General features: G+C 42.2%; 1 protein-coding gene across 2 annotated transcripts in view; it reads right to left on the bottom strand.

The window, feature by feature from the left end:
• Window positions 1-10,766: 10,766 nt before the first annotated feature.
• The window catches only part of LOC110508633 (tensin-3), an 83,766-nt gene continuing 71,136 nt past the window's right edge, over window positions 10,767-23,396 (bottom strand). For both annotated transcript variants that reach the window (XM_021589290.2, XM_021589288.2), the window contains exons 19-26: window positions 21,630-21,716; window positions 21,326-21,457; window positions 18,437-18,529; window positions 18,112-18,189; window positions 17,603-17,683; window positions 17,168-17,336; window positions 13,641-13,709; window positions 10,767-13,512 (exon numbers count right to left, since the gene is read on the bottom strand). In XM_021589290.2, the coding sequence (XP_021444965.2) occupies window positions 13,338-13,512; window positions 13,641-13,709; window positions 17,168-17,336; window positions 17,603-17,683; window positions 18,112-18,189; window positions 18,437-18,529; window positions 21,326-21,457; window positions 21,630-21,716 (884 nt within the window). In that variant the 3' untranslated portion in view covers window positions 10,767-13,337. The remainder of the gene's footprint in view (window positions 13,513-13,640; window positions 13,710-17,167; window positions 17,337-17,602; window positions 17,684-18,111; window positions 18,190-18,436; window positions 18,530-21,325; window positions 21,458-21,629; window positions 21,717-23,396) is intronic.

The raw sequence follows: 23,396 nt of genomic DNA on the forward strand, positions 1-23,396 counted from the left end.
TGGTGCTTGACATGGAGAAAATGAATTTCAACAGGTGGACCTTATGGAACGGGAGGGCCTGTGGATGGTTGTTTACCCGAGTCTCTGCTAGAGGGTGGAAAAATGAACTGACAATGAACTGATAATGAACTGTTCTACCTCCATTTCTGCACACGGAATCCAAGCACAGTTTGTGACATTTTTGGTTCAGGGATTACACTGTTATTAAATACTTCTAAATACTTCAATTATACTAAATATATGGCTGTGTATGGTAGCTGGTCCACGTAGTCACCTACAGTATAACTTGTCATGACCTCTGTAACCGTTTACCATCCACAAGGCATGTTCGAGAGTGAACAGGTCCAGCTACCAGGGATTGAAGCTCTTCCTGACAACCCATCACCTGGATCCGAGGAGAGACCCTCTCAACTGAACAATGATCAAATGGTATGAATTAAATAACTGCCGAAACCATGAACTATCCTTTCGGGTGTAATATGCAGCGAGATTAGGCTGATGCTGGGCATTCCACGGAATAAGCAACATTTGAATGAATTAACTTGTTGCTGTGCTCCTTTCATTGGCCTGTGCCTATGGAGAAATCCATGTCAACTTACAATTGACAAATTCGACAGAAGCATAACACCTCACATAATTCCACTAGACATTAAAAAAGAGCTACCACTGGATCATAATGGTTGCGTCTCGGGACGTGTGTCACGTTCTGACCACAGTCGTTGACCTGTCACTATCCTGGCTGTAGCCATCCGGCCCTTCCGAAGTCAGAAACAACCGAGTCACCATGAGCAAAAAGAACACAATATATCAATTGTCGATAATCAAGCTAAAATTTAAGCCAGCTCTAAAAGCAACTCAGAGAACACAGTTGATGCACTTTTCAGTTATCACAGTGGTCTAAAATTTAAGCCAGCTCTAAAAGCAACTCAGAGAACACAGTTGATGCACTTTTCAGTTATCACAGTGGTCTGCTGAAAGTGTCACTCCTGGAAAGGAACTTTCTAGATTCTATACATGAGGGTGAAGGAGAGAGAACCTGCAGGCTGTGGAAATTCAGAAATGCTCCATTTGTGACAAGCCGGGAGAACAAAATACAGCCTAGAGGGACTGAAAGTGCAGTTTGATCCCTACAAGGCTAGTCTCAGACTCCGGTGGAACCGCACAGTGAATACAGGGGGTGGATCAGGAAACAACATAGCGTTGGACTTGAACTACAAACACACCATGTGGCCTGCCAATCTTCAGTTTAACATGGCACAGAACATCAGCAGGACCATTGGAGAGCAGACAGACCTCATGCAGCGATTTGATAAAGACTGTGAGATGAAGCCAGAGTCTGGAAAACACTCAATCTCAAGTAGATCTGAGGACATCAACTATATTGTACAGTAAGTGTGCTTCTTGGAAAGAAGGCGTTTGCTTTGACGCCTGGCAGGTACTACCCAAGCTTCCAGAACTTCCAAGTAGACCTGTTGCACAAGTTGGACTATGAGGAACTAGTGTTGTGGATCAACAACCACAAACTGAACTTACACCATGCGAATAACAAACATGGCGAACAAGATGTGGCCTCACACCAAAAGTTTGCAGACCGTATACAGCAGAGCACGGTGCAGTGGAATGCCAAACGCTTGTTTCATATTCTGAAGAAGAGTGCTGATTTTCCTCCTCTTTACCCAGTCTGAGTTTTTTTTGGAAGGGGGTCTCTCAAGCACCTGCAAATATTCTGCATAGCGCAGGAGGAGAGCATTGGGCATGGGAAGTATGCTGTTAGAGGCTTACCGGTGGAATGTAGTCCCGCAGCCAGCCACTCAATAAAGATGGCGTGTGAAGAATGTGCTTTTTTACCGACACAGGATATTGCTGTACATGTGTTTAACATACCCCACTTTCAGAAGCAATGTCAGCCAACCACAACAGTCTGTCAAATCCTAATCCCAGGCAATTTTCCACCGTTTTAAAACGATTTGGATGATTCCGGCTATGGTTTTTAGAGCACAAGGCCTACAGCAGAATTGCCCCCATTTCCTACTGGAACCACTACTAGCAACTGTTAGAAGATGCAGTGGATAGCAGCCATCTAATGGGCTCCTGACCAATTCTGATATCTCTTTTTGCACTTAATGGATGTGTCCCAATCCAAAGGCAGCTGCATGCTGCCTACCTGCCTCCAAAGGCACATTACCTTAGTAGGCAGCACTTTAACAGTAGGTAACTACCATTTGGGACGGGATTCGAAGGCAACGTCACTTGACAATGCATTCCACCGAGCAGGAGACATTTGTTTACATTGTAGCCACTGAAGCAGCATGATCAACTAGCGCTAGCAATTCAGTGAACAACTATCCCAAAATTGAAATATTGAATATAAATAACAACTTAACAAGCAACAGAATCGATCTCCACAGTGCCTGTTCATGAATAAAGTTGACACCGACCAGAATAGTTATCCTACAGTATAGCGTCCTCCTCTTGCATGTTGCTTGGTCTGCAGCTCCATCGATGTGGATAGACAAGAAGCCTTGCATGCATGATGCAGGATAAACATTTTTGAAATTATTAAATAAGATATTTTACTGATTGTTTAAGAATGATTAATATCCAGAATAGTGGTGTTTTACTGTGAAGCTAATATTGCATTAGAGCTGAAGGGTTTTTCTATGAGTAGGCTTACATTGTGATTAGTTTATACAACTATCATGCCCGTGCAAAAATGACCCTGATGATCAGGATAACATGTCCAAAATAATTATACCCTATGTATACAAAAGTATGTGGGAGCCCCTTCAAATTAGTGGATTCGGCTATTTCAGCCACACCCATTGCTGACAGGTGTTTAAATTCAAGGACACAACCATGCAATCTCCATAGACAAACATTGGCAGTTGAATGGCCTTACTGAAAAGCTCAGTGACTTTCAACATGGCACCATCATAGGATGCCAAGTCAGTTTGTCAAATTTCTGTCCCGCTAGAGCTGCCCCGGTCAACTGTGAGTGCTGGTATTGTGAAGTGGAAACGTAGAGGACGAGCAACAACGGCTCAGCCGCGAAGTGGGAGGCTGAAGCACGTTGTGCATAAAAATCGTCTGTCCTCAGATTCAACACTCATTAGTTCCAAACTGCCACTGGAAGCAACGTCAGCTCAAGAACTGTTCGTTGGGAGCTTCATGAAATGCAAGCCTAAGATCACCATGCGCAATGCCAAGCTGAAGTGGTGTAAAGCTTGCCGCCATTGAACTCTGGAGCAGTGGAAACACGTTCTCTGGACTTCACCATCTGGCAGTCCAACGGACAAATCTGAGTTTGGAGGGTGCCAGGAGAACACTACCTGCCCGAATGCCAACTGTAAAGTTTGGTGGAGGAGGGAATAATGATCTGAGGCTGTTTTTCATGATTCGAGCTAGGTCCCATAGTTTCAGTGAAGGGAAATCTTAAATCTACAGCATACAATGACATTCCAGACGATTCTGTGATTCCAACTTTGTGGTAACAGTTTGGGGAAGGCCCTTTCCTGTTTCAGCATGACAATGACCTGTGCACAAAGCGAGGTCCATAAAGAAATGGTTTGTCGAAATCTGTGTGGAAGAACTGCATAGAGCCCTGACCACAGCTCCATCGAATACCTTTGGAATGAATTGGAACGCCGACTGTGAGCCAGGCCTAATCGCCCAACATCAGTGACCAACCTCACTCATACTCTTGTGGCTGAACGGAAGCAAGTCCCCGCAGCAATGTCCCAACATCTAATGGAAAGCCTTCCTAAAAGAGTGGAGGCTGTTATAGCAGCAAAGGGGTTACCAACTCCATATTAATGCCCATGATTTTGAAATGAGATGTTCGACGAGCAAGTGTCCACATACTTTTGGTCATGTATTGTATAAATGCATATCAAACAGGAATATATATATATATATATTGCATTTTTGAATACAGCATTGTATACTGAACAAAAATATAAACGCAACATGCAATAATTTCAACGATTTTACTGAGTTACAGTTCATATAAGGAAATCAGTCAATTGAAACAAATTCATTTGGCCCTAATCTATGTATCTTACATGACTGAGTGCATCAAAAGGCAGCATCCTTGTTGATTGGGACAAAGCCAATGTCTCCACCATCATTTCCCATGGTTGAAAACAGCTTCTGGACATCAGAACAGCAATCACTAACCTACATTTGGAGGAAAATGTATACTTCAATGAGTGGGCAGCTCTGGATGTTCTGCTTACTCTGGACCAGGCCCTTTTCCTCAGGACTAAAAGGGGAAGCGGTGGCGAAACAGAGGCAGGCAAGCCGGCATCCTGATAAGTCTACGTCGGCGAGCAAATAGAATGCCATTGCCCTCAGTTCTATTGGCGAACGTGCAATCACTGGAGAACAAACTGGATGAAGTCCGTTCAAGACTATCCTACCAACGGGACCTGAAAAACTGTCATCCTATGTTGCTCAGAGACGTGGCTGAACAAGGACATGGATATACAGTGGGGCAAAAAAAGTATTTAGTCAGCCACCAATTGTGCAAGTTATCCCACTTAAAAAGATGAGAGAGGCCTGTACTTTTCATCATAGGTACACTTCAACTATGACAGACAAAATGAGAAAAAAACATCCAGAAAATCACATTGTAGGATTTTTATTGGATTTATTTGCAAATGATGGTGTAAAATAAGTAATTGATGTCCCACGAGGTGAGATCTTGCATGGAGCCCCAGACCGAAGGTGATTGACCGTCATCTTCAACTTCTTCCATTTTATAATTTGCGCCAACAGTTGTTACCTTCTAACCAAGCTGCTTGCCTATTGTCCTGTAGCCCATCCCAGCCTTGTGCAGGTCTACAATTTTATCCCTGATGTCCTTACACAGCTCTCTGTTCTAGGCCATTGTGGAGAGGTTGGAGTCTGATTCAAACAATGAGTCTTTGAATGGTCCCTGACTCTGCTTGTCTGAAGATACAATATGGAGCGAGTATGGTGCTGTGCTGGGTGCTGAATGGGATTACTGCAGAGACAGTAAAATCCCAGGAATTTGCAAGGTGCGCCAAAGCTCACAGAGAGAAAAGCACATAGTTAAATCAGCTGGAGGTCGACTGAGCCAAACGTGTCTGAGTTTACCCAGGAAAGGGTAGTTTGTGTGTGTGTGTGTGTGTGTGTGTGTGTGTGTGTGTGTGTGTGTGTGTGTGTGTGTGTGTGTGTGTGTGTGTGTGTGTGTGTGTGTGTGTGTGTGTGTGTGTGTGTGTGTGTGTGTCCTGCAGAAAAGAGACGGTAGATCACATGACATGTCTGGTACTCTCTGTTTTTCTTTTCCCCTGACCAATCTCGTGACGGTCTCAGACGTAGGATCATTTACTCTGTCTGAGTGCCTTTCAAATTCTCTCTCTTAAGTGAACAAAATGTATATCTCTCTTACAACTGTACAGTACAAAACTGCAGAAGAAGATAGAAACTGTTAATCTAGGTTGATGTGGGCTCATTCCTTGATTCCTTGATGTGGGCTCATTCCTTGATTCCTACATTCCTACATCATTTGTTATAATGTTACTGTATTTCATTGCAGAGTTTTCATCCAGCCAACCATTCCCTTTCATTTCAATCTCAGACGCACTACTAGTCTCAATATTCAATCATCAGCCCAGTCCGACGACGGTAAACAAACAAACCGACGACATACATCTATTTCTGGAGGCTCTCCCTTCCCTCCCGTCTCGTTTTTGGAGTAGCCCATTTGTGTCGTGCGAGGAACAAGGACCCTGCAAGCCTGCCTGGTCCTGGTGTAGTTACAGTAGTCTGTTGTAGTCGTTCGCCCCTCTAGGAGGCCAGCCCAGGCCCAGGCCAGGATGGAAGACCAGCCCAAGGCTTCAATTAGCCCAGAATGATGGTGGAAGACAGAGGAGAGCATTTGTGTGTGTGTGTGTGTGTGTGTGTGTGTGTGTGTGTGTGTGTGTGTGTGTGTGTGTGTGTGTGTGTGTGTGTGTGTGTGTGCGTGCGTGCGTGCGTGCGTGCGTGTGAGTGAGTGTGTGTGAGCGATATGGGAAGACGGGGAATAGAGAGTGCAGCTCTCAGGACCCTACCTGATCGATTGCAAAGCTGCAAGGAAGTGAGCTGAGAGTGGTGCCGACCAGCTGCCCCGTCTTCATATGTACTGTACATGCACCCATGTATGCACACACGTGCACTGAACACTTACAGTAGCCTGGATATGTCGTTTGGCAGAAATAATCATACACACTTACAGTATGTGTACTTTGCATGCATGTATGCACACACTCATGCGCACACATACGTATTTTTGTCGGGAATAGTCACCTGACGCACGCACACACACACTCATACTAATGCACATGAATTCCTAGCTCCGTGTGCGTAGCCTTCGTTCTGTTGGTGACTTGCAATACCCGCAACCACACACGTACAGTTTTCACACAGACACACAAAGACAGTGCTCTGCTGGTGGACAATGACATGTCAGGCCCCATGCAAATCATAGGTGGTGGATGGAATAGCTCCACTTGGCAGTCGTAGGCCAGTCAATGGTTCACTTATTTTAGATGTGTCGGTGGTGTGTGGCTGCGAGTTGTGGTGTATTGCCTACGTGGAAAGGAAAGAACCAGAGTTATAGAGTAATCTTAGTGGGGAGCAGAGAGTTTTAGAAAGAGAGTTATAATCATCTTTGACAACTTCGGCGATCTGCTAATTTGTTGAGCTTAATTTCTATGAATACTTCTTTGACTTTTGTTTTATTTCGGCTTCACACCCTGAAGAAGGCACAGTGATGCCAAAATATTACTGGGAGTTTATATATGGAGTGTGCGACTCTCTTTATTTTAATAGTTTATTCGCCGTTAGTCAGCACCTCCACACAAACACATTTTTCTGGATATACGCCAGCTCATGTTTTTAATGGCTTTTGTTATGTGACATAAACTGCTAAAGCTACTGTAGAAAGGGAACGGTAACTTAGTCAGGAGACAAAGCTTAAACACCAAGGAAACTGTGGAGTTTAGAAAGGGAGGCAGAAGACACAGAGAGAATGCACATCCAGGTTAAATGGCACAACCACCAAACTACCTCTGATACTAGTGGAGAGTTCTATCCTTTGGGAGGGAGCTAGAATCTCTACACACACACACACACACATACACACACACACACACACACACACACACACACACACACACACACACACACTGCTCTGCTATTCCTGCAGTGTCCACTTAATGTAAGCTCAGTCATGGCTGAGCTGATCTATATAATAGTGGCCTGGCCTTGTTGTGACCCTGAGGGCAGTCACTCAAGTCCCATACAGGGTTGGTCCCAAATGCACCTTATTCCCTATAGGCCCTGGTGGAAATGAGTGTGCAATGAAGGGAATAGGGTGCCATCTGGGACGCAAAAACAGTGTTGTTGAGGTGGAGTGTTAGTTAGAGCGAGAGACTGGTAGTGATTAGCAGTCTCTGTTGTCTGGCCTGTAACACACTCCCCCATGCATACAGTCAGTCTAAATGGGTCACCTCCTCCACTTTTAGCACAGTCAAGTGTTACACAGCAGCAGGCCTGCAGAACTGCAGAACCTTACCTTCAAATGACCGCAATCCATCAGATACCTTCCCAGCCACCTCCCTCCTTCCTAACCTGCTATATGTTGTAACTGTTGATCCTTGTTGTTCTGTAGGCAGGTCGGCAGGGTGCTGATGAAACATTGTATGGGTTTCATATGTAATGGTAAAAATGTAATCTAGGTCATTTTTAGGGGGGCATGGTTATTGGTTATATATGGTTAGTTATATGGTTAGTTATATATGGTTAGCTTCTGATCTCTACACCCTGCCCTTTTACATCCATACAACCTCTAGTATGTAGGGTCATGTATAATCAGACAAGATCAGGACAAAGGACGCAGGTTACCACCAGGTATAAATGGGGCTACTACTAATATACTGTAGCTGCTGCAGAGAAGGGTAAACGGCCTCCAGTAACCCTAACAAGGTATTTACGTAGGCGCTGGGTGGCAAAGACTGCCCGAAATCAAACAGTGCGTGGCATTGTGCAGCGATCCCAAAATTGAACTTTCTATTTCTGCGCCACTACCTTTGTTCTTCCTACAAAATGGGATCTCCCCTCCCCTCCCCATCTCCTCCTTTCCTCCCTAATTAAACAACAAGTGAATGGAGTGAGGGAGGAGGGGAGCAGGCAAGAGCAGAGTTCTATAGAGAAGCTTGCCTCTGATGGCCGAAGCCTTTCATTCGAACATTGTTCCTGACACTCTAGTGGCGGGCCAAGGGCCACCACCGGCCAATCCAGACTTGAAGAGCTCCTACTCGAAACAGCCTTGTGTGAACTTGTGAAATTGTTTGGCAGAGCTGACTTTTTTATTACTGTACGTGTGACAGCCCTAATCAGTGTCTGTTACGGGCCCTTGAGCAGATCAGAAAACATGGGACAATTGCAGCGTTTATGCCCTGCCCTGGTTGAGACTCCCCACATGAAAAAAATACTGTAGTATATTATGGTATAAATACGGTATAAATTATGGTATAAACACAGCAGTGACTACTAGATAGGTCGTTCAGCGGTTCGTTCAGCGCTGATGCTGTTTTCTGTAACATTTATGGAGCACAATATGGTCTATACATGGCATGTAGGTTTCTCACTGACGGGTGGCACAAATTGGGATATAGGTGAGGGGAATGTGTATATGCAATTTAAATACTGTAGTATTTACTAAGGTTTTTTTTAAAGTGTTTTTGCAGACTGGTGTTTTGCGAGATAATGCTGTAGTGTTTACTATTGTATTCTACAGGATAATACAACATTATATAGTAAGTACTACACATGGTAAAGGGATACTAAAATGTGTAGTATAGTATTATAAAGTATACTGCAATTTAATACAGCATGTGCTGTAGTATTCTATAGTAAACTGTAGTATTTTTTTCATGTGGGTCATCAGTAGGGATTGGGTTTCTGTACAGGGTCAGAGTTGTTTCAGAATAGTGGTGGTAGTTGAAGAATTCTGAAAAATTATTTTCAAGAAATCATTTTTCTAGGACAGTTTTTCCTAGACGTTATTATAATACGTGTTATTATTTTTGTACAAGAGACTACAGTATCTAATGAATTTATGTTGAATGCATTTAACCCAATATATTATGGACAACATGCTCAGTAGAGTCTATAGGAGTTCTCTCTTTCTCTCTCTCTCTCTCCAGTTTGTTCTGAGAATTTACTGTCATTATGCTGCATGTTGTTCTGTACAAGAGACTATTGGATCAAATGAATGGTGACGCATTGAACCCTGTGATGGAAAGGTATGGACAACATGCTCAATACAATATCTCTCTCTCTATGTTTGTCTGTTAAATTAAACTTATCTGATACTTGCAATACATTTTACGAGAAGAGATTATGAAATTGCTTCTCTGTACTTTCCCCAAATTCCCTTTTCTCTGTGGGCCAAGGTGTATTGGGACAGGTACACCTGGGCCCATACTTCCATTCTTCCCTCCCTGGGAATTCTTCACTTTCACCATCTGTCCAAGGACAATAGGGGGGAGGGGGTTCCTTCTCCTCCTCTCCTCACACTGCAATTTGTGCCTCAGTCTCATCACCGGACCAGCTAAAGATAGACCTGTCCAGACCTGCACCAACCAGAGAGAGCAGAGGAACATGTCTTGATTTCTCCAAGTGTTACATGACATGTTCCTGGATTGTCTTTAGGGTCCATCAACCAATAGACTGCTTTGTGACATCATCAACATTTGCACAATTTGCTGTCATAGTCATGCCAATCCAGGACCTACACAGAGCACCAGACGATCCAGGACCGACACAGAGCACCAGACGATCCAAGACCGACACAGAGCACCAGACGATACAGGACCGACACAGAGCACCAGACGATCCAAGACCGACACAGAGCACCAGACGACCCAGGACCGGCACAGTGCACCAGACGACCCAGGACCGACACAGTGCACCAGACGATCCAGGACCGGCACAGTGCACCAGATGACCCAGGACCGACACAGTGCACTAGACGACCCAGGACCGACACAGAGCACCAGACGACCCAGGACCGACACAGAGCACCAGACGACCCAGGACCGGCACAGAGCACCAGACGACCCAGGACCGACACAGAGCACCAGACGACCCAGGACTGACACAGAGCACCAGACGACCCAGGACCGACACAGAGCACAAGACGACCCAGGACTGACACAGTGCACCAGACGACCCAGGACTGACACAGTGCACAAGACCATCCAGGATCGACACAGAGCACCAGACGACCCAGGACTGACACAGTGCACCAGACGACCCAGGACTGACACAGTGCACAAGATGACGCAGGACTGACACAGTGCAAAAGACGATCCAGGATCGATCCATATCACAGATCATCTTCTCATCAATCATTCTTTTAATATTGATTTTGTGCTGCTGTCATCTACTCTCCTAATCGGTCACCTGTTTCATGTGAAGGTTAGCCGACTTGTACTTCACCTTCCAATGCTGGGGTAGAAAATGTGTCCAGACATTACAGTACACATCACCTAGAGCAAGCACAACAACAACCATAGAGCTAGGTCACAAAGGATCTTACAGACATGGATGTGTGTGTTACTAGCACCCTCTTCTGGTTTCCTGGCTGAAAAATAGACATAAATCGTGCATACTGTCGAACTCAACAAATCTCCATCATATTCTCTCTCTCTGAAAAATATATAATAATAATAATAATTGTAAGTGGACCAATGACATAATTTTTCCCTTTTGTTTATTCACATTCAACATTGAAAATACCATTTCTCATATACAAATGAACTTTTTATGTCACTTGCTGCAAATCAATATGAAACATAAAAAAATATAATTATTTTTTTCAAACGTGAGATAGTAAAGGTATTATGAGGTACAGACTGTAAATCATATTAGTACATCATGAGCAAAATTAAAAATAAAGACAACTAAAATGTACACAAACAGTGAATGTATTGTATATAAACCAAGTGTATTGGAATTAGGTGGTCCCTGCCCTGATTATTTGACATGAAGAAATGTGACCGTGAAAAAGTTCATCTACACAGAGAAATGATTAAAAAGCTGCACTTCATTGAGCTCACTCGATGCATTGGGTAGGCGGTGTTGACACTTTTGCACATTTCCATCGAGTTCAATCGAGCCCCAATGATCGCCTATTGTTCCAACACAATATTTATTTCATAATTCCAAATGAAATATTTAATACAAAATGTCCTCTACTGAGTATAAAAACATTAAGGACTCCTGCTCCTTCCATGGACATAGACTGACCAGGTGAATCCAGGTGAAAGCTGATGTCACTTGTTAAATCTACTTCAATCAGTGTAGATGGAGGCGAGGAGACAGGTTAAAGAAGGATTTCTATGCCTTGAGACAATTGAGACATGGATGGTGTATCTGTGCCATTCAGCGGTTGAATGGGCAAGACAAAATATTTAAGTGCCTTTGAACGGGCTATGGAAGTAGGTGCCAGGCGCACCGGTTTGTGTCAAGAACTGCAACGCTGCTGGGTTATTCACGCTCAACAGTTTCCTGTGTGTATCAAGAATGGTCCAGTACTCAAAGGACATCCAGCCAACTTGACACAACTGTGGGAAGCATTGGAGTCAACATGGGCCAGCAGCCCTGTGGAACGCTTTCGACACCTTGTAGAGTCCATGCCCTGACGAATTAAGGCTGTTCTGAGGGCTAAAGGGGAGGGTGCAACTACATTTGAATATTAATCAATACAAATGTTTGGTACACTCAGTGTACTGTATATATTTTAACACTGAGACATTTCAATATATAGTTAGTGCCAAAAATATACCACCAAATAGTCCATTTAAACACTTATTTGAGACTAGCCATTTGAAAAACGTAGAAATGTATCCATTTTAAAACAATCTTCCAGACAAAGCAGTACTGAACGAAGTCGTAAATGAGTTCAAAGTACATGTAATTGACAAATGATATAAAGGAATCATAGAATATATTAGGGTTTACATATATAATATTTTTCTGTGGTCTAATTCATTCCAACGCTCCCCTTCCAGATCTTTACATGTTTGTGTGTTATTGCTTTGATAGTGGTTTTAATTCGCATGCATATCCAGAGTTGAGCATGGTCAAATTCAAGATACATGATTGGGATGGTGACACATTAGTTTAGGGAAAATATTTATATTTTTTTGTTCTAACATAAAGTCAATAGACTTTACTTTTCAAATAGTATATGACGCATTTACAAAAATAAAGTTTTTGATAACATAAGGAGAAGTTATGATTTACAGTATTTTTTAGTTCTGTTTTTAATAGCTGGAATAATGCTTTATATAGTTGATTTATTTTTGGTTAAATATTAAACATAACAAAACCCTTACATGCCAGGCTTCTATGCTTCCCTATAGTATAGTATCACACCATACAGAGCATGTTGAGAATAGGAATATGTAACTAACTTTAGTATAGTATCACACCATACAGATGTTGAGAATAGGAATATGTAACTAACTTGTAAAGATTTGGGATACATAAAACTGTAAGCCCTTTCGAGACATAAATGCAAACATCTGTTTTAGTTCTACAATGATACATAAAAATGAAATACACATCTTATAACGTAGCTGTTGTATATTCTCTTTTTCCTTCCAGACAAACCCCTAATAATCATCATAAGGAAAGAGTCTGTTAGAAAATGATGGCAAAGGAGTTCTGAGTTTTCATTCGACTCAATGAAAGATCTCAATGAGTCTCCTGTCCTGCTGATGGTCCACAGTTCCCTCTGTGTTGTAAGCAGGAGATGACTTGGATAGTTTGTGGAGTTGTAACTTGTAAGTCTTTTCATGCTTGTTGCCAATTGTATAAAGGAGAAGGAGAGCCGCACACTCTAGGAGCTCAGATGCAAAAATAATTATGTCCAACGTTTCAACAGACAAGTGATGGAGTGCTGCCCTTATGAAGACAGCTTGTCTGTCGAAACGTTAGCCATAATTATTTTTGCATCTGAGCTCCTAGAATGTGCGGCTCTCTTTTATTTTTTTTAAGTGTTCCACTCCGCTAGCCAGCACCTCGCCTAAATAGGTGTGCGTTTCTTTCGCCTCAAGATTATTGTTATCAATTGTATCCCATTCTTAGGTAGTGTAACCATTGAAATAGTATCTCGCAAAACCCATTCTAGTCCTGTGGATGGAACTCTGTTCCACTGCCTTCCTGTCCAAGTCCTGGCTCATAACCTTCAGGTTGAGGGTTGTACGGTTTTAAGTTTTAAAAACAGCCCCACTAGCCAATTAGCTAGCAGCGTTGCAGCGCTACTTGGTCTTCTGGAAGCCAATCATCACCTTGGAGACGAAATTGACGATGGCGCTGGCGGGCTGCTCGGGGTCGTGCTCGGCGAACAGGTGGCACACGTTGTCCTGCCCACTGCCCGTCTTCCTCGCCACAAAGCCAAAGATCTTTGCTGAAGTGCAGCCATCTTTTTTCCACCTAAGAATGGATGGGGAAAAGAACACAGAAGGAACACACAAGGCATCATACTGACAGTGTAAGCTGATGACATTATTACCACAGTACTTTTATTTCAAATGATGTTAATTCTGGCATATTTTACTCACTTCCGATCTTGAGGGTCCAATGCACAGAAGATGACAGTGGTCACTGCATAATGCCTTCTGAAGAACAACCTGGGAAGAGGAGAAAAGAACCTGGGTAAAAGAGAAATACATAGTACAACTGTGTATATATGCAGTACCAGTCAAACGTTTGGACACACCTACTCATTCCAAGATTTTTATTTATTTTCTACATTGTAGAATAATAGTGAAGGCATCACCGCTGTGAAATAACACACATATAATCATGTAGTGACCAAAAAAGTGTTAAATCAAAATATGTTTATATTTGAGATTCTTCAAAGTAGCCATCCTTTGCCTTGATGACAGCTTTGCACACTCTTGGCATTCTCTCAACCAGCTTCATGAAGTAGTCAGCTGGAATGCATTTCAATTTACAGGTGTGCATTGTTAAAAGTTAATTTGTGGAATTTCTTTCCTTCTTAATGTGTTTGATCCAATCAGTTGTGTTGTGACAAGGTAGGGGTGGTATACAGAAAATAGCCCTATTTGGTAAAAGACCAAGTCCATATTATGGCAAGAACAGCTTAAGGTGAGGATAAGTTCATTACAGTTACCAGCCTCAGATATTGCAGCCCAAATATATGCTTCACAGAGTTCAAGTAACAGACACATCTCAACATCACTGTTCAGAGGAGACTGTGTGAATTAGGCCTTCATGGTCCAATTGTTGCAAAGAAACCACTACTAAAGGACACCAATAAGAATAAGAGACTTTCTTGGGCCAAGAAACGCGAGCAATAGACATTAGACCGGTGGAAATCTGTCTTTAAGTATAATGAGTCCAAATTTGAGATTTTTGGTTCCAACCACCGTGTCTTTGTGAGACGCCGAGTAGGTGAACGGATGATCTCCTCCTGTATGGTTCCCACCGTGAAGCATGGAGGAGGAGGTGTGATGGTGTGGGGGTGTTTTGCTGGTGACACTGTCAGTGATTTATTTAGCATTCAAGGCACTCTTAACCACCATGGCTACCACATAATTCTGCAGGAATAGTCCATCCTATCTGGTTTGTGCTTAGTGAGACTATCATTTGTTTTTCAACATGACAATGACCCAACACCCCTCCAGGCTGTGTAAGGGCTATTTGACCAAGAAGGAGAGTGATGGAGTGCTGCATCAGATGACCTGGCCTCCACAATCACCCAACCTCAACTCAATTGAGATGGTTTGGGATGAGTTGGACCACGGAGTGAAGGAAAAGCAGCCAACAAGTGCTTAGTACAAGTGGGAACTCCTTCAAGACTGTTGGAAAAGCATTCCAGGTGAAACTGGTTGAGAGAATGCTAAGAGCGTGTAAAGCTGTATTTGTTTTTATTATGGATCCCCATTACTGGGGTCCAGCAACATTGTCAGTTTATACTATTTTAAAAACATTACAATACATTAACAGACTGTGTGCCCTCAGGTGCCTACTACACATATATATATATTGTGGCAAAGAAGGGGGTCGAGTGATAAATGGCAGATATGTGAGAGCAGAACTAATAAACGGGCTCTGCCCGATCACTAAAATGGCCACCCCTGTGAGAACTACAGATCACAAAATGGCCGACCCCCAAAACTACAAGTCCCAGAAGCAAGGGGAACCCTCAGAAGGTGGAGCCGACACACAGATAAAGGGTCAAGAAAAACCAGGAAGAGAGAGAGAGAGAGTGCTGGAAGGATCTATGAACAATAGAGAAAGAGACAATAGAGATTGGCTGGATTTACCGTGTATGAGCTGGATTGTTTTGGACTTACCTGTTGGTGTTTGGACCTGGACCTACCGAGAACCCGATTCGTGTACCGAACCCTGCTATCCTTGACCTCGCCTACGGCCTGGGTGGACCAGGACGGAGAAACAAACACACAGGTACTGTCCTGTTCGAAAGAACTCTCATTCTTGGGTGATTTGGTGACAGTTTACCACTTAATTTGTGACAAACGCTCCTAACCTTGAAGAAGTTATGCCACAATATATAATACAAAATCCATGTGTACATGTGTATAATGCGTATGTGTGTATGCATATGTCTGTGCCTATGTTTGTGTTGCTTCACAGTCCCCGCTGTTCCATAAGGTGTTTTTTTTTAATCTGTTTTTAAATCTAATTTTACTGTTGCATGAGTTACTTGTAGACATGGCTGTATTTAGTATTGTGCTCCTTCCATAGTCTGTTCTGGACTTGGGGACTGGGAAAAGACCTCTTGTGGCATGTGTTGTGGGGTATGCATATGTGTCCGAGTTGTGCGCCAGTAGTTCAAACAGACAGCTCGGATCATTCAACATGTCAATACCTCTCGTAAATACAAGTAGTGATGAAGTCTCTTCCACTTTGAGCCAGGAGAGATTGACATTCATACTATTAATATTAGTGTAGCAGTTTAGCTTCCGTCCCTCTCCTCACCAGGGACCCTCTGCATACATCAACAACTGACATCCACAAAGCATCATTACCCATCGCACCACAAAAGCCACAGCAGAGCAAGGGGAACAACTACTTCAAGGTCTCAGAGCGAGTGACATCACCAATTGAAACACTATTAGCGCGCACCACCACATTAGCTAGCCATTTCACATCGGTCACACACACCCCTCCTTTTCTGCAGCAACCAGTGATCCGGGTCACGGCACCAATGTAACAGTTTAGCTTCTGTCCCTCTCCTCACCCCTACCCGGGCTCAAACCAGGGTCCCTCTGCACACATCAACAACAGTCACCCACGAAGCACCGTTACCCATCGCTCCACAAAAGCCACAGCAGAGCAAGGGGAACAACTACTTCAAGGTCTCAGAGCGAGTGATATCACCGATTGAAATGCTATTAGCGCGCACCACCGCTAACTAGCTAGCCATTTCACATTGGTTACATTAGCTCTCTGTATACATCCAAGGGCCAGCCGTGCTGCCCAGTTCTGAACCAATTGCAATTTTCCTATGTTCTTTTTTGTGGCACCTGACCACACGACTGAACAGTAGTCCAGGTGCAACAAAACTACGGCCTGTAGGACCTGCCTTGTCGACAGTGCTGTCTAGAAGGTAGAGTAGCGCCTTATCATGGGCATACTTCTCCCCATCGTAGCTACTGTTGTATCAATATGTTTTGCCCTTGACAAATTACGATCTAGGGTTACTCCAAGCAGTTTAATCACCTCAACTTGCTCAATTTCCACATTATTTATTACATGATTTAGTTGAGGTTTAGGGTTTAGTGAATGATTTGTCATCAAGGCAAAAGGTGGCTACTTTGAAGAATCTCAAATATAAAATATATTTTGATTTGTTGAACACTTTTTTGGTTACTACATGATTCCATATGTGTTGTTTAATTGTTTTTTATTCTACAATGTAGAAAATAGTACAAATAAAGAAAAACCCTTGAATGAGTAGGTGTGTCCAAACTTTTGACTGGTACTGTATTAATTTATATATCATTTTATATTAGCTATACATGCATTACTAATGTGACCATGTAGGTGTGCCTCACTGTCTGCCTGTTTGCCTGTCTGTGTATTCTCCATGACTCACTTCCTCTGGTTGTCAGTGAGGGTGATTCCCTGTGAGGAGACTTTCAAATGGACCACGGTGGAGGTGGGCAGGGGGTCTGAGCCCAATGTTACACTGGTGGCCTTCTGCACAGCCTGGTACCCTGTCAGAGACTCCATCTCCACTGAGCCCAGGAACCACACATTACACGCTGCAGAGAAACACACGTTACACACAGATACAAACACACACTACATAATGAACACAGACTTCATCCACACATTACACACTGCAAGGCCACAGGAGAGAGGTGCTAACACAACATGTTATCTACACAATCCCTTAGGAACAGAAGTTGTTGTTGTTGAGGCTTACCCAATACTTATTTAGCCTAAAAATGATATCCACAAATTCATCAGACTGAAGTAGATAACGGACCACATTGCCAAAATCCCGAAGTATCACTTTAAGCCCTACCTGCTCCTTGTTTAAGGAGCTCAGCAGCAGAGTTGGTGACAGATTGTGTAGCAGTGTTCTCCACCACGTCTTCAAGAGGATCTACCAACATAGGAAAAACATTTGTTTTTTTTTTGGTATATGATGTAGAAGTAAGATGTTTGAAATGAAGAATTGGAGGCAGTGACATATCACTGAATTAAAATACATCTGATTAAACTCTCCCTCGATCTCTCCCCTTCCTCTCTCCATTGACCCTCTGATGACATTGATGTGTGGCTACCACGTAAAGGCAATTCATCTACGTTGACATGAGTTGCAGGCACAGGCTTATAAATCACGCCACATAATTCGAAACTGCCCTGCAATTTCCAGCCCTGCCACATTTAGTTACACAGAGAGGAGAGAGACTAGTGTTTGTTAAATTGCTTTGGCAGAGGACACAATTATGTTTTATAAATCTAAACCATGTTTACCTTGTTACTGTAACACAATGTTATGTATAAGGACATTGAGATTAGGCATCTTACCTCTGTCAAGTATGATGAGTTTGCAGGGCAGAGCCAAGGGAGTTATGGAGTGCTGACACACCAACGCAGTTAAACTACCTGTAAAAAAAAACAACAAAAAAAACAACTGTAACCATCCTATTACTTCAAAGAAGATTTCATATTAACTATAAACATCATCTTAAGAGCTGAAGCACACTTGCAATCATTATCCAGTAGAGGGCACACAGGAACGTTATGCTTATTTTTTTTATCAGTACAGAGAGTCACCAGCAGGGGTCACCATTGTGTTATCACTGTCCTCAAAAGGGTACGACAAAACGTGTGCTACAGAGGAGACACTCACCAAAGTAGGGCTCATTGGGACAGCCCTTCAACCGAACTCCTTTCTGTGTACACTCAATCAGGAAGTGACGGACCAGCTCATTGGACAGATCACCTCCAATCATAGAGAGAGATAACATTATTATACACAAGAATGCTATAAATGCTCATACATTCCTACAACACATTATAACGGGTTTACCTGTTGACTGTAAGTTAAGTGTTAGCGGAGTCTCAGTTACCTTACCCCTGTTAACTCCCATCCCAAATTCTAAGAGATACATACATCTTATCCAATCACAGCTGAGATTAGCGTTATAATGATTTAACAGCAGCGTGCCTGAGGGGCATGACGAGAGTGTGTCTGAGGAATGTCCTCACATAGAAAAGCCTTCTCCTGGAGCTGGGTTGAGTTTCAACCTCTTAAGAAGTCACAATGCTCGGAGAGGGACTGTGTCATGATGTCCCTACAGGTGAGTGAGGGGGTGAGGGGTGTGAGTGAGGGGGCTCCCGACACCGTGTGGAGGAGAAAGGGAGGGGTTAGGACTTAGTGGGCTGTGCTCTGGGCTGGGCATAAGGACACCAGTGTCTTACAGGAATCCCATTTTTTAAAACTTCTTTCCACAAATAAATAATGATTGTGGACTATGGGGGCGGTTGGAGCAGGTAGACAGTAAATTCAATTGATTGGACATGATTTGGAAAGGCACACACCTGTCTAAATAAGGTCCCACAGTTGACAGTGTATGTCAGAGCAAAAAGCAAGCCATGAGGTTGAAGGAATTGTCCATGGAGCTCCAAGATTGTGTCAAGGCGCAGATCTGGGGAAGGGTACCAAAACATTTCTGCAGCATTGAAGGTCCCCAAGAACACAGTGGCCTCCATCATTCTTAAATGGAAGAAGTTTGGAACCATCAAGACTCTTCCTAGAGTTGGCCGCCTGGCCAAACTGAACAATCGGGGGAGAAGGGTGTTGGTCAGGGAGGTGACCAATTACTTGATGGTCACTCTGACAGAGCTCCAGAAATCTTCTGTGGAGATAGGAGAACCTTCCAGAAGGACAACCATCTCTGCAGCACTTCAACAAAGTACTGAGTAAAGGGTCTGAATACTTATGTAAATGTGAAATTTCAGTTTTTTTGCTTTGTCATTTTGAGGTATTGTGTGTAGATTGATGAGAAGGAAAAAAATCAATTGAATACATTTTAGAAAAAGGCTGTAATGTAACCAAATTTGGAAAAAGTCAAGGGGTCTGAATTCTTTCCAATTGCACTGTATACACATACGTAGCTTACATTCAAGTTTTTTCTTATTTCTCGTGTTTAGTTTTTACTTATACTATTTTGATATTGAATACTGCCCTGTTGGGAAGGGCTTGCAAGTTAAGCATTTCACTGTACTTGTGCATGTGAGAAACACAACTCGAAACGTAAAACAAGGAATGCCATGAACAAAGCGATGTATTGCTTGCCAGTACATTTCTAAATTGAATAGAGGCTGTGTTTCATGGTGCGTAATACAACAAGCTGCACTGAATGTCACACAACGTTACATTACTGTATGTAGGGCAAAAAGCACCCATGGAGAAAGGCCTGAAATCTGTGCAGGTTTAGAAAGCCTGCTTATTCTATTGTTTGTTTTAAAGCACTAGCTGCTACATCTAAAACTACTTAACAAAGAGCACGCCTGTTTGGTTCTACTAGGAGCTGTTGAACGAACAGAGAGGGGACTATCATGTTCCCTCCATGGAGTTGAATTCAGAGAGTTGTAACAGTAGAGGGCTTTTATAGCTGTTTGGTTCCCAGGATGCTGTAACTCAGTCAGCCAATTCCGCGATACCCCTGTTCTACTGGGGCCTTCTGGAGCACGGAAAGGTTCTGGAAATGTGTGGAACCTGCCCGTATGTACAGATATAGGACCAGCTTATCCTCCAACAATTCTAACCATGACCATGGATGAACACAAAATTGACCCTAGATAAGCATACACTCCCTTACGTATTTATTTAGACAGCTCTAAACTTCAGCATTTTGGATTTAAAATCAAATGTTTTATATGAGGCAACAGTGTGTCTGTCATCTTTTAATCGAGGGTATTTTCATACATATCTGTTTTACCACACTTTATGTATCTAAGTATTTGGACAAATTCACTTATAGTGTATAACATTTAGTCAAAAGATTAGCATTTGGTCCCATATTCCTAGCAGGCATAAATATCATACTCACCCCAAAAATGCTAACCTCCCCTGTTATTGGTAATGGTGAGAGGTTAGCATGTTTTGGGGGCATGATCTTTGACCCTCTGTAACTTTCGATAACATTTTTCACGATTCATACATGATTATGCGTAACCATGGTAGCATCCACATTAATGTGGAAGTGTTCAGAAACATATTATATTCTTATTTACAAAAAAATGTTTTACAATAAAAGTGATTCCAAAATGGCACAATACATTATTTACCATTTCTATTGGGCAAAACATAATCTGAAAGACAAGCAAATCAAAAGCTTGATATTGTAGGCTTGGAATATGGGAATAAATACTGATCTTTTGACTTCTTTAATACACTATAAGTGAATTTGGCCAAATACTGAAGACACCTTAAAATGGGGGGACTAGATGCATAAAGTGCTTTCATTCCTAAACGGTAAAACAGATATGTATGAAAATACCCTCAAATAAAAGGCGACATTCTGTACTGTCACCTTATATAAAACATTTTGATTTCAAATCCAAAATGCTGGAGTATAGAGCCAAATTTAAAGTTGTAGCTTCACAATCCATATAAATACGTGTAGCCTATATGGGCTTCATCAATCATCATCCTACTCCTATGTCCCACATCAAACAGGAACCGGTCTGAACCTAAAGCTCTGTCCCCTTATCTCTCTCAGCCAATTCCTACCTTTCTTGCTCTGCTGCAGGACTGAGGGAGGGGGTGTGGCCACCTTCATGGCCAGCCCATAGGCTCCTTTGAAGGAGTGGCTGTCCCGTACTATGAAAAATCCGGGCTCCTTGTCCTTCAGGACTGAGATAGCTGAGAGGAGGAGGAAAGAAGGAGGAAAGGAGAAGAGAAGGACACAGGAATACATTTTAGTGACGATGTCACAGAGGAGTGTGGAAACTGTCAAAATGTTGAAGAGCATTATGGAAATTTGGCAGACAAAATACTCCTGGGAAACAAAACGCATATTTCCTAATGTTTTTACCTTGGTCCCTGGAGATATCAGGCTTGTACCAGAATTTCGATGTGTCTTGCACAAAGTTTACAGTCACATGCTTGCTGGCCAGGACATCTGGAAAAACAGTATCACAAACACACCAGAGGTTAGTCAATGCACAAAGACCTCAGGCATTCAATCACTGTAACCAAGTTCAAAAGACATCCATATGTGGCTAATCCGAATTGACCAAGAAAGCCCACCTAAAGGATACAGTACATACAGTCTCAAGAAGAAGTATGTGAACCCTTTGGAATTACCTGGATTTCTGCATAAATTTGTCATAAAATTTGATCACAATGGACAAACAGTGTGCTTAAACTAATAACACACAAAGTATTATATTTCTTGTCCATATTGAATACATCATTTAAACATTCACAGTGTAGGTTGGGAAAAGTATGTGAACCCCTAGGCTAATGACTTCTCCAAAAGATAATTGGAGTCAGTCAGCTAACCTGGAGTCCGATCAATGAGATGAGATTGGAGATGTTGGTTAGAGATGCCCTGCCCTATAAAAAACTCACAAAATTTGAGTTTGCTAGTCACTAGAAGCATTGCCTGATGTGAACCATGCCTCGAACAAAAGAGATCTCATATGACCTAAGATTAGAATTGTTGACTTGCATAAAGTTGGAATGGATTAGAAAAGTATGTTTAAAAGCCTTGTAGTTCACAGTAAGACAAATTGTCTATAAATGGAGAAAGTTCAGCACTGTTGCTACTCTCCCTAGGAGTGGCTGTCCTGCAAAGATAACTGCAGAATGCTCAATGAGGTTAATAAGAATCTTAGAGTGTCAGTTAAAGACTTACAGAAATCTCTGTAACATGCTAACTAGAGGTCGACCGATTTAGGATTTTTCAACGCCGAAACCGATACCGATTATTGGGGGACCAAAAAAAGCCAATACCGATTAATTGTTTGATTTTTCTATATATATTTGTAATAATGACAATTACAACAATAATGAATGAAAACTTATTTTAACTTAATATAATACATCAATAAAATCTATTTAGTCTCAAATAAATAATGAAACATGTTCAATTTGGTTTAAATAATGCAAAAACAAAGTGTTGGAGAAGAAAGTAAAAGTGCAATATGTGCCATGTAAAAATGCTAACGTTTGAGTTCCTTGCTCAGAACATATGAAAGCTGGTGGTTCTTTATCTTCAATATTCCCAGGTAAGAAGTTTTAGGTTGTAGTTATTATGGACTATTTCTCTCTATACCATTTGTATTTCATATACCTTTGACTATTGGATGGTCTAATAGGTACTTTAGTATTGCCAGCCTACTCTTGGGAGTTGATAGGCTTGAAGTTATAAACAGCGCAATGCTCAGTCAGAGTGCTCTATCAAATCATAGACTTAATTATAATATAATAACACAGAAATATGAGCCTTAGGTCAATAATATGTTCAAATCCAGAAACGATAATTTCGAAAACAAAACATTTATTCTTTCAGTGAAATACGGAACCGTTCCGTATTTTATCTAACGGGCGGCATCCCTAAGTCTAAATATTGCTGTTACATTGCACAACCTTCAATGTTATGTCATAATTATGTACAATTCTGGCAAATTAATTACGGTCTTTGTTAGGAAGAATTGGTCTTCACACATACATATACCCTGACTCTGCTTGTACAGAACACAAGAGAAGTGACACAATTTCCCCAGTTAAAAGAAATGAATGTTAGCAGGCAATATTAACTAAATATGCAGGTTTAAAAATATATACTTGTGTATTG

This window comes from Oncorhynchus mykiss, chromosome 28, assembly GCF_013265735.2.
Source record: "Oncorhynchus mykiss isolate Arlee chromosome 28, USDA_OmykA_1.1, whole genome shotgun sequence".
Taxonomy (NCBI): domain Eukaryota; kingdom Metazoa; phylum Chordata; class Actinopteri; order Salmoniformes; family Salmonidae; genus Oncorhynchus; species Oncorhynchus mykiss.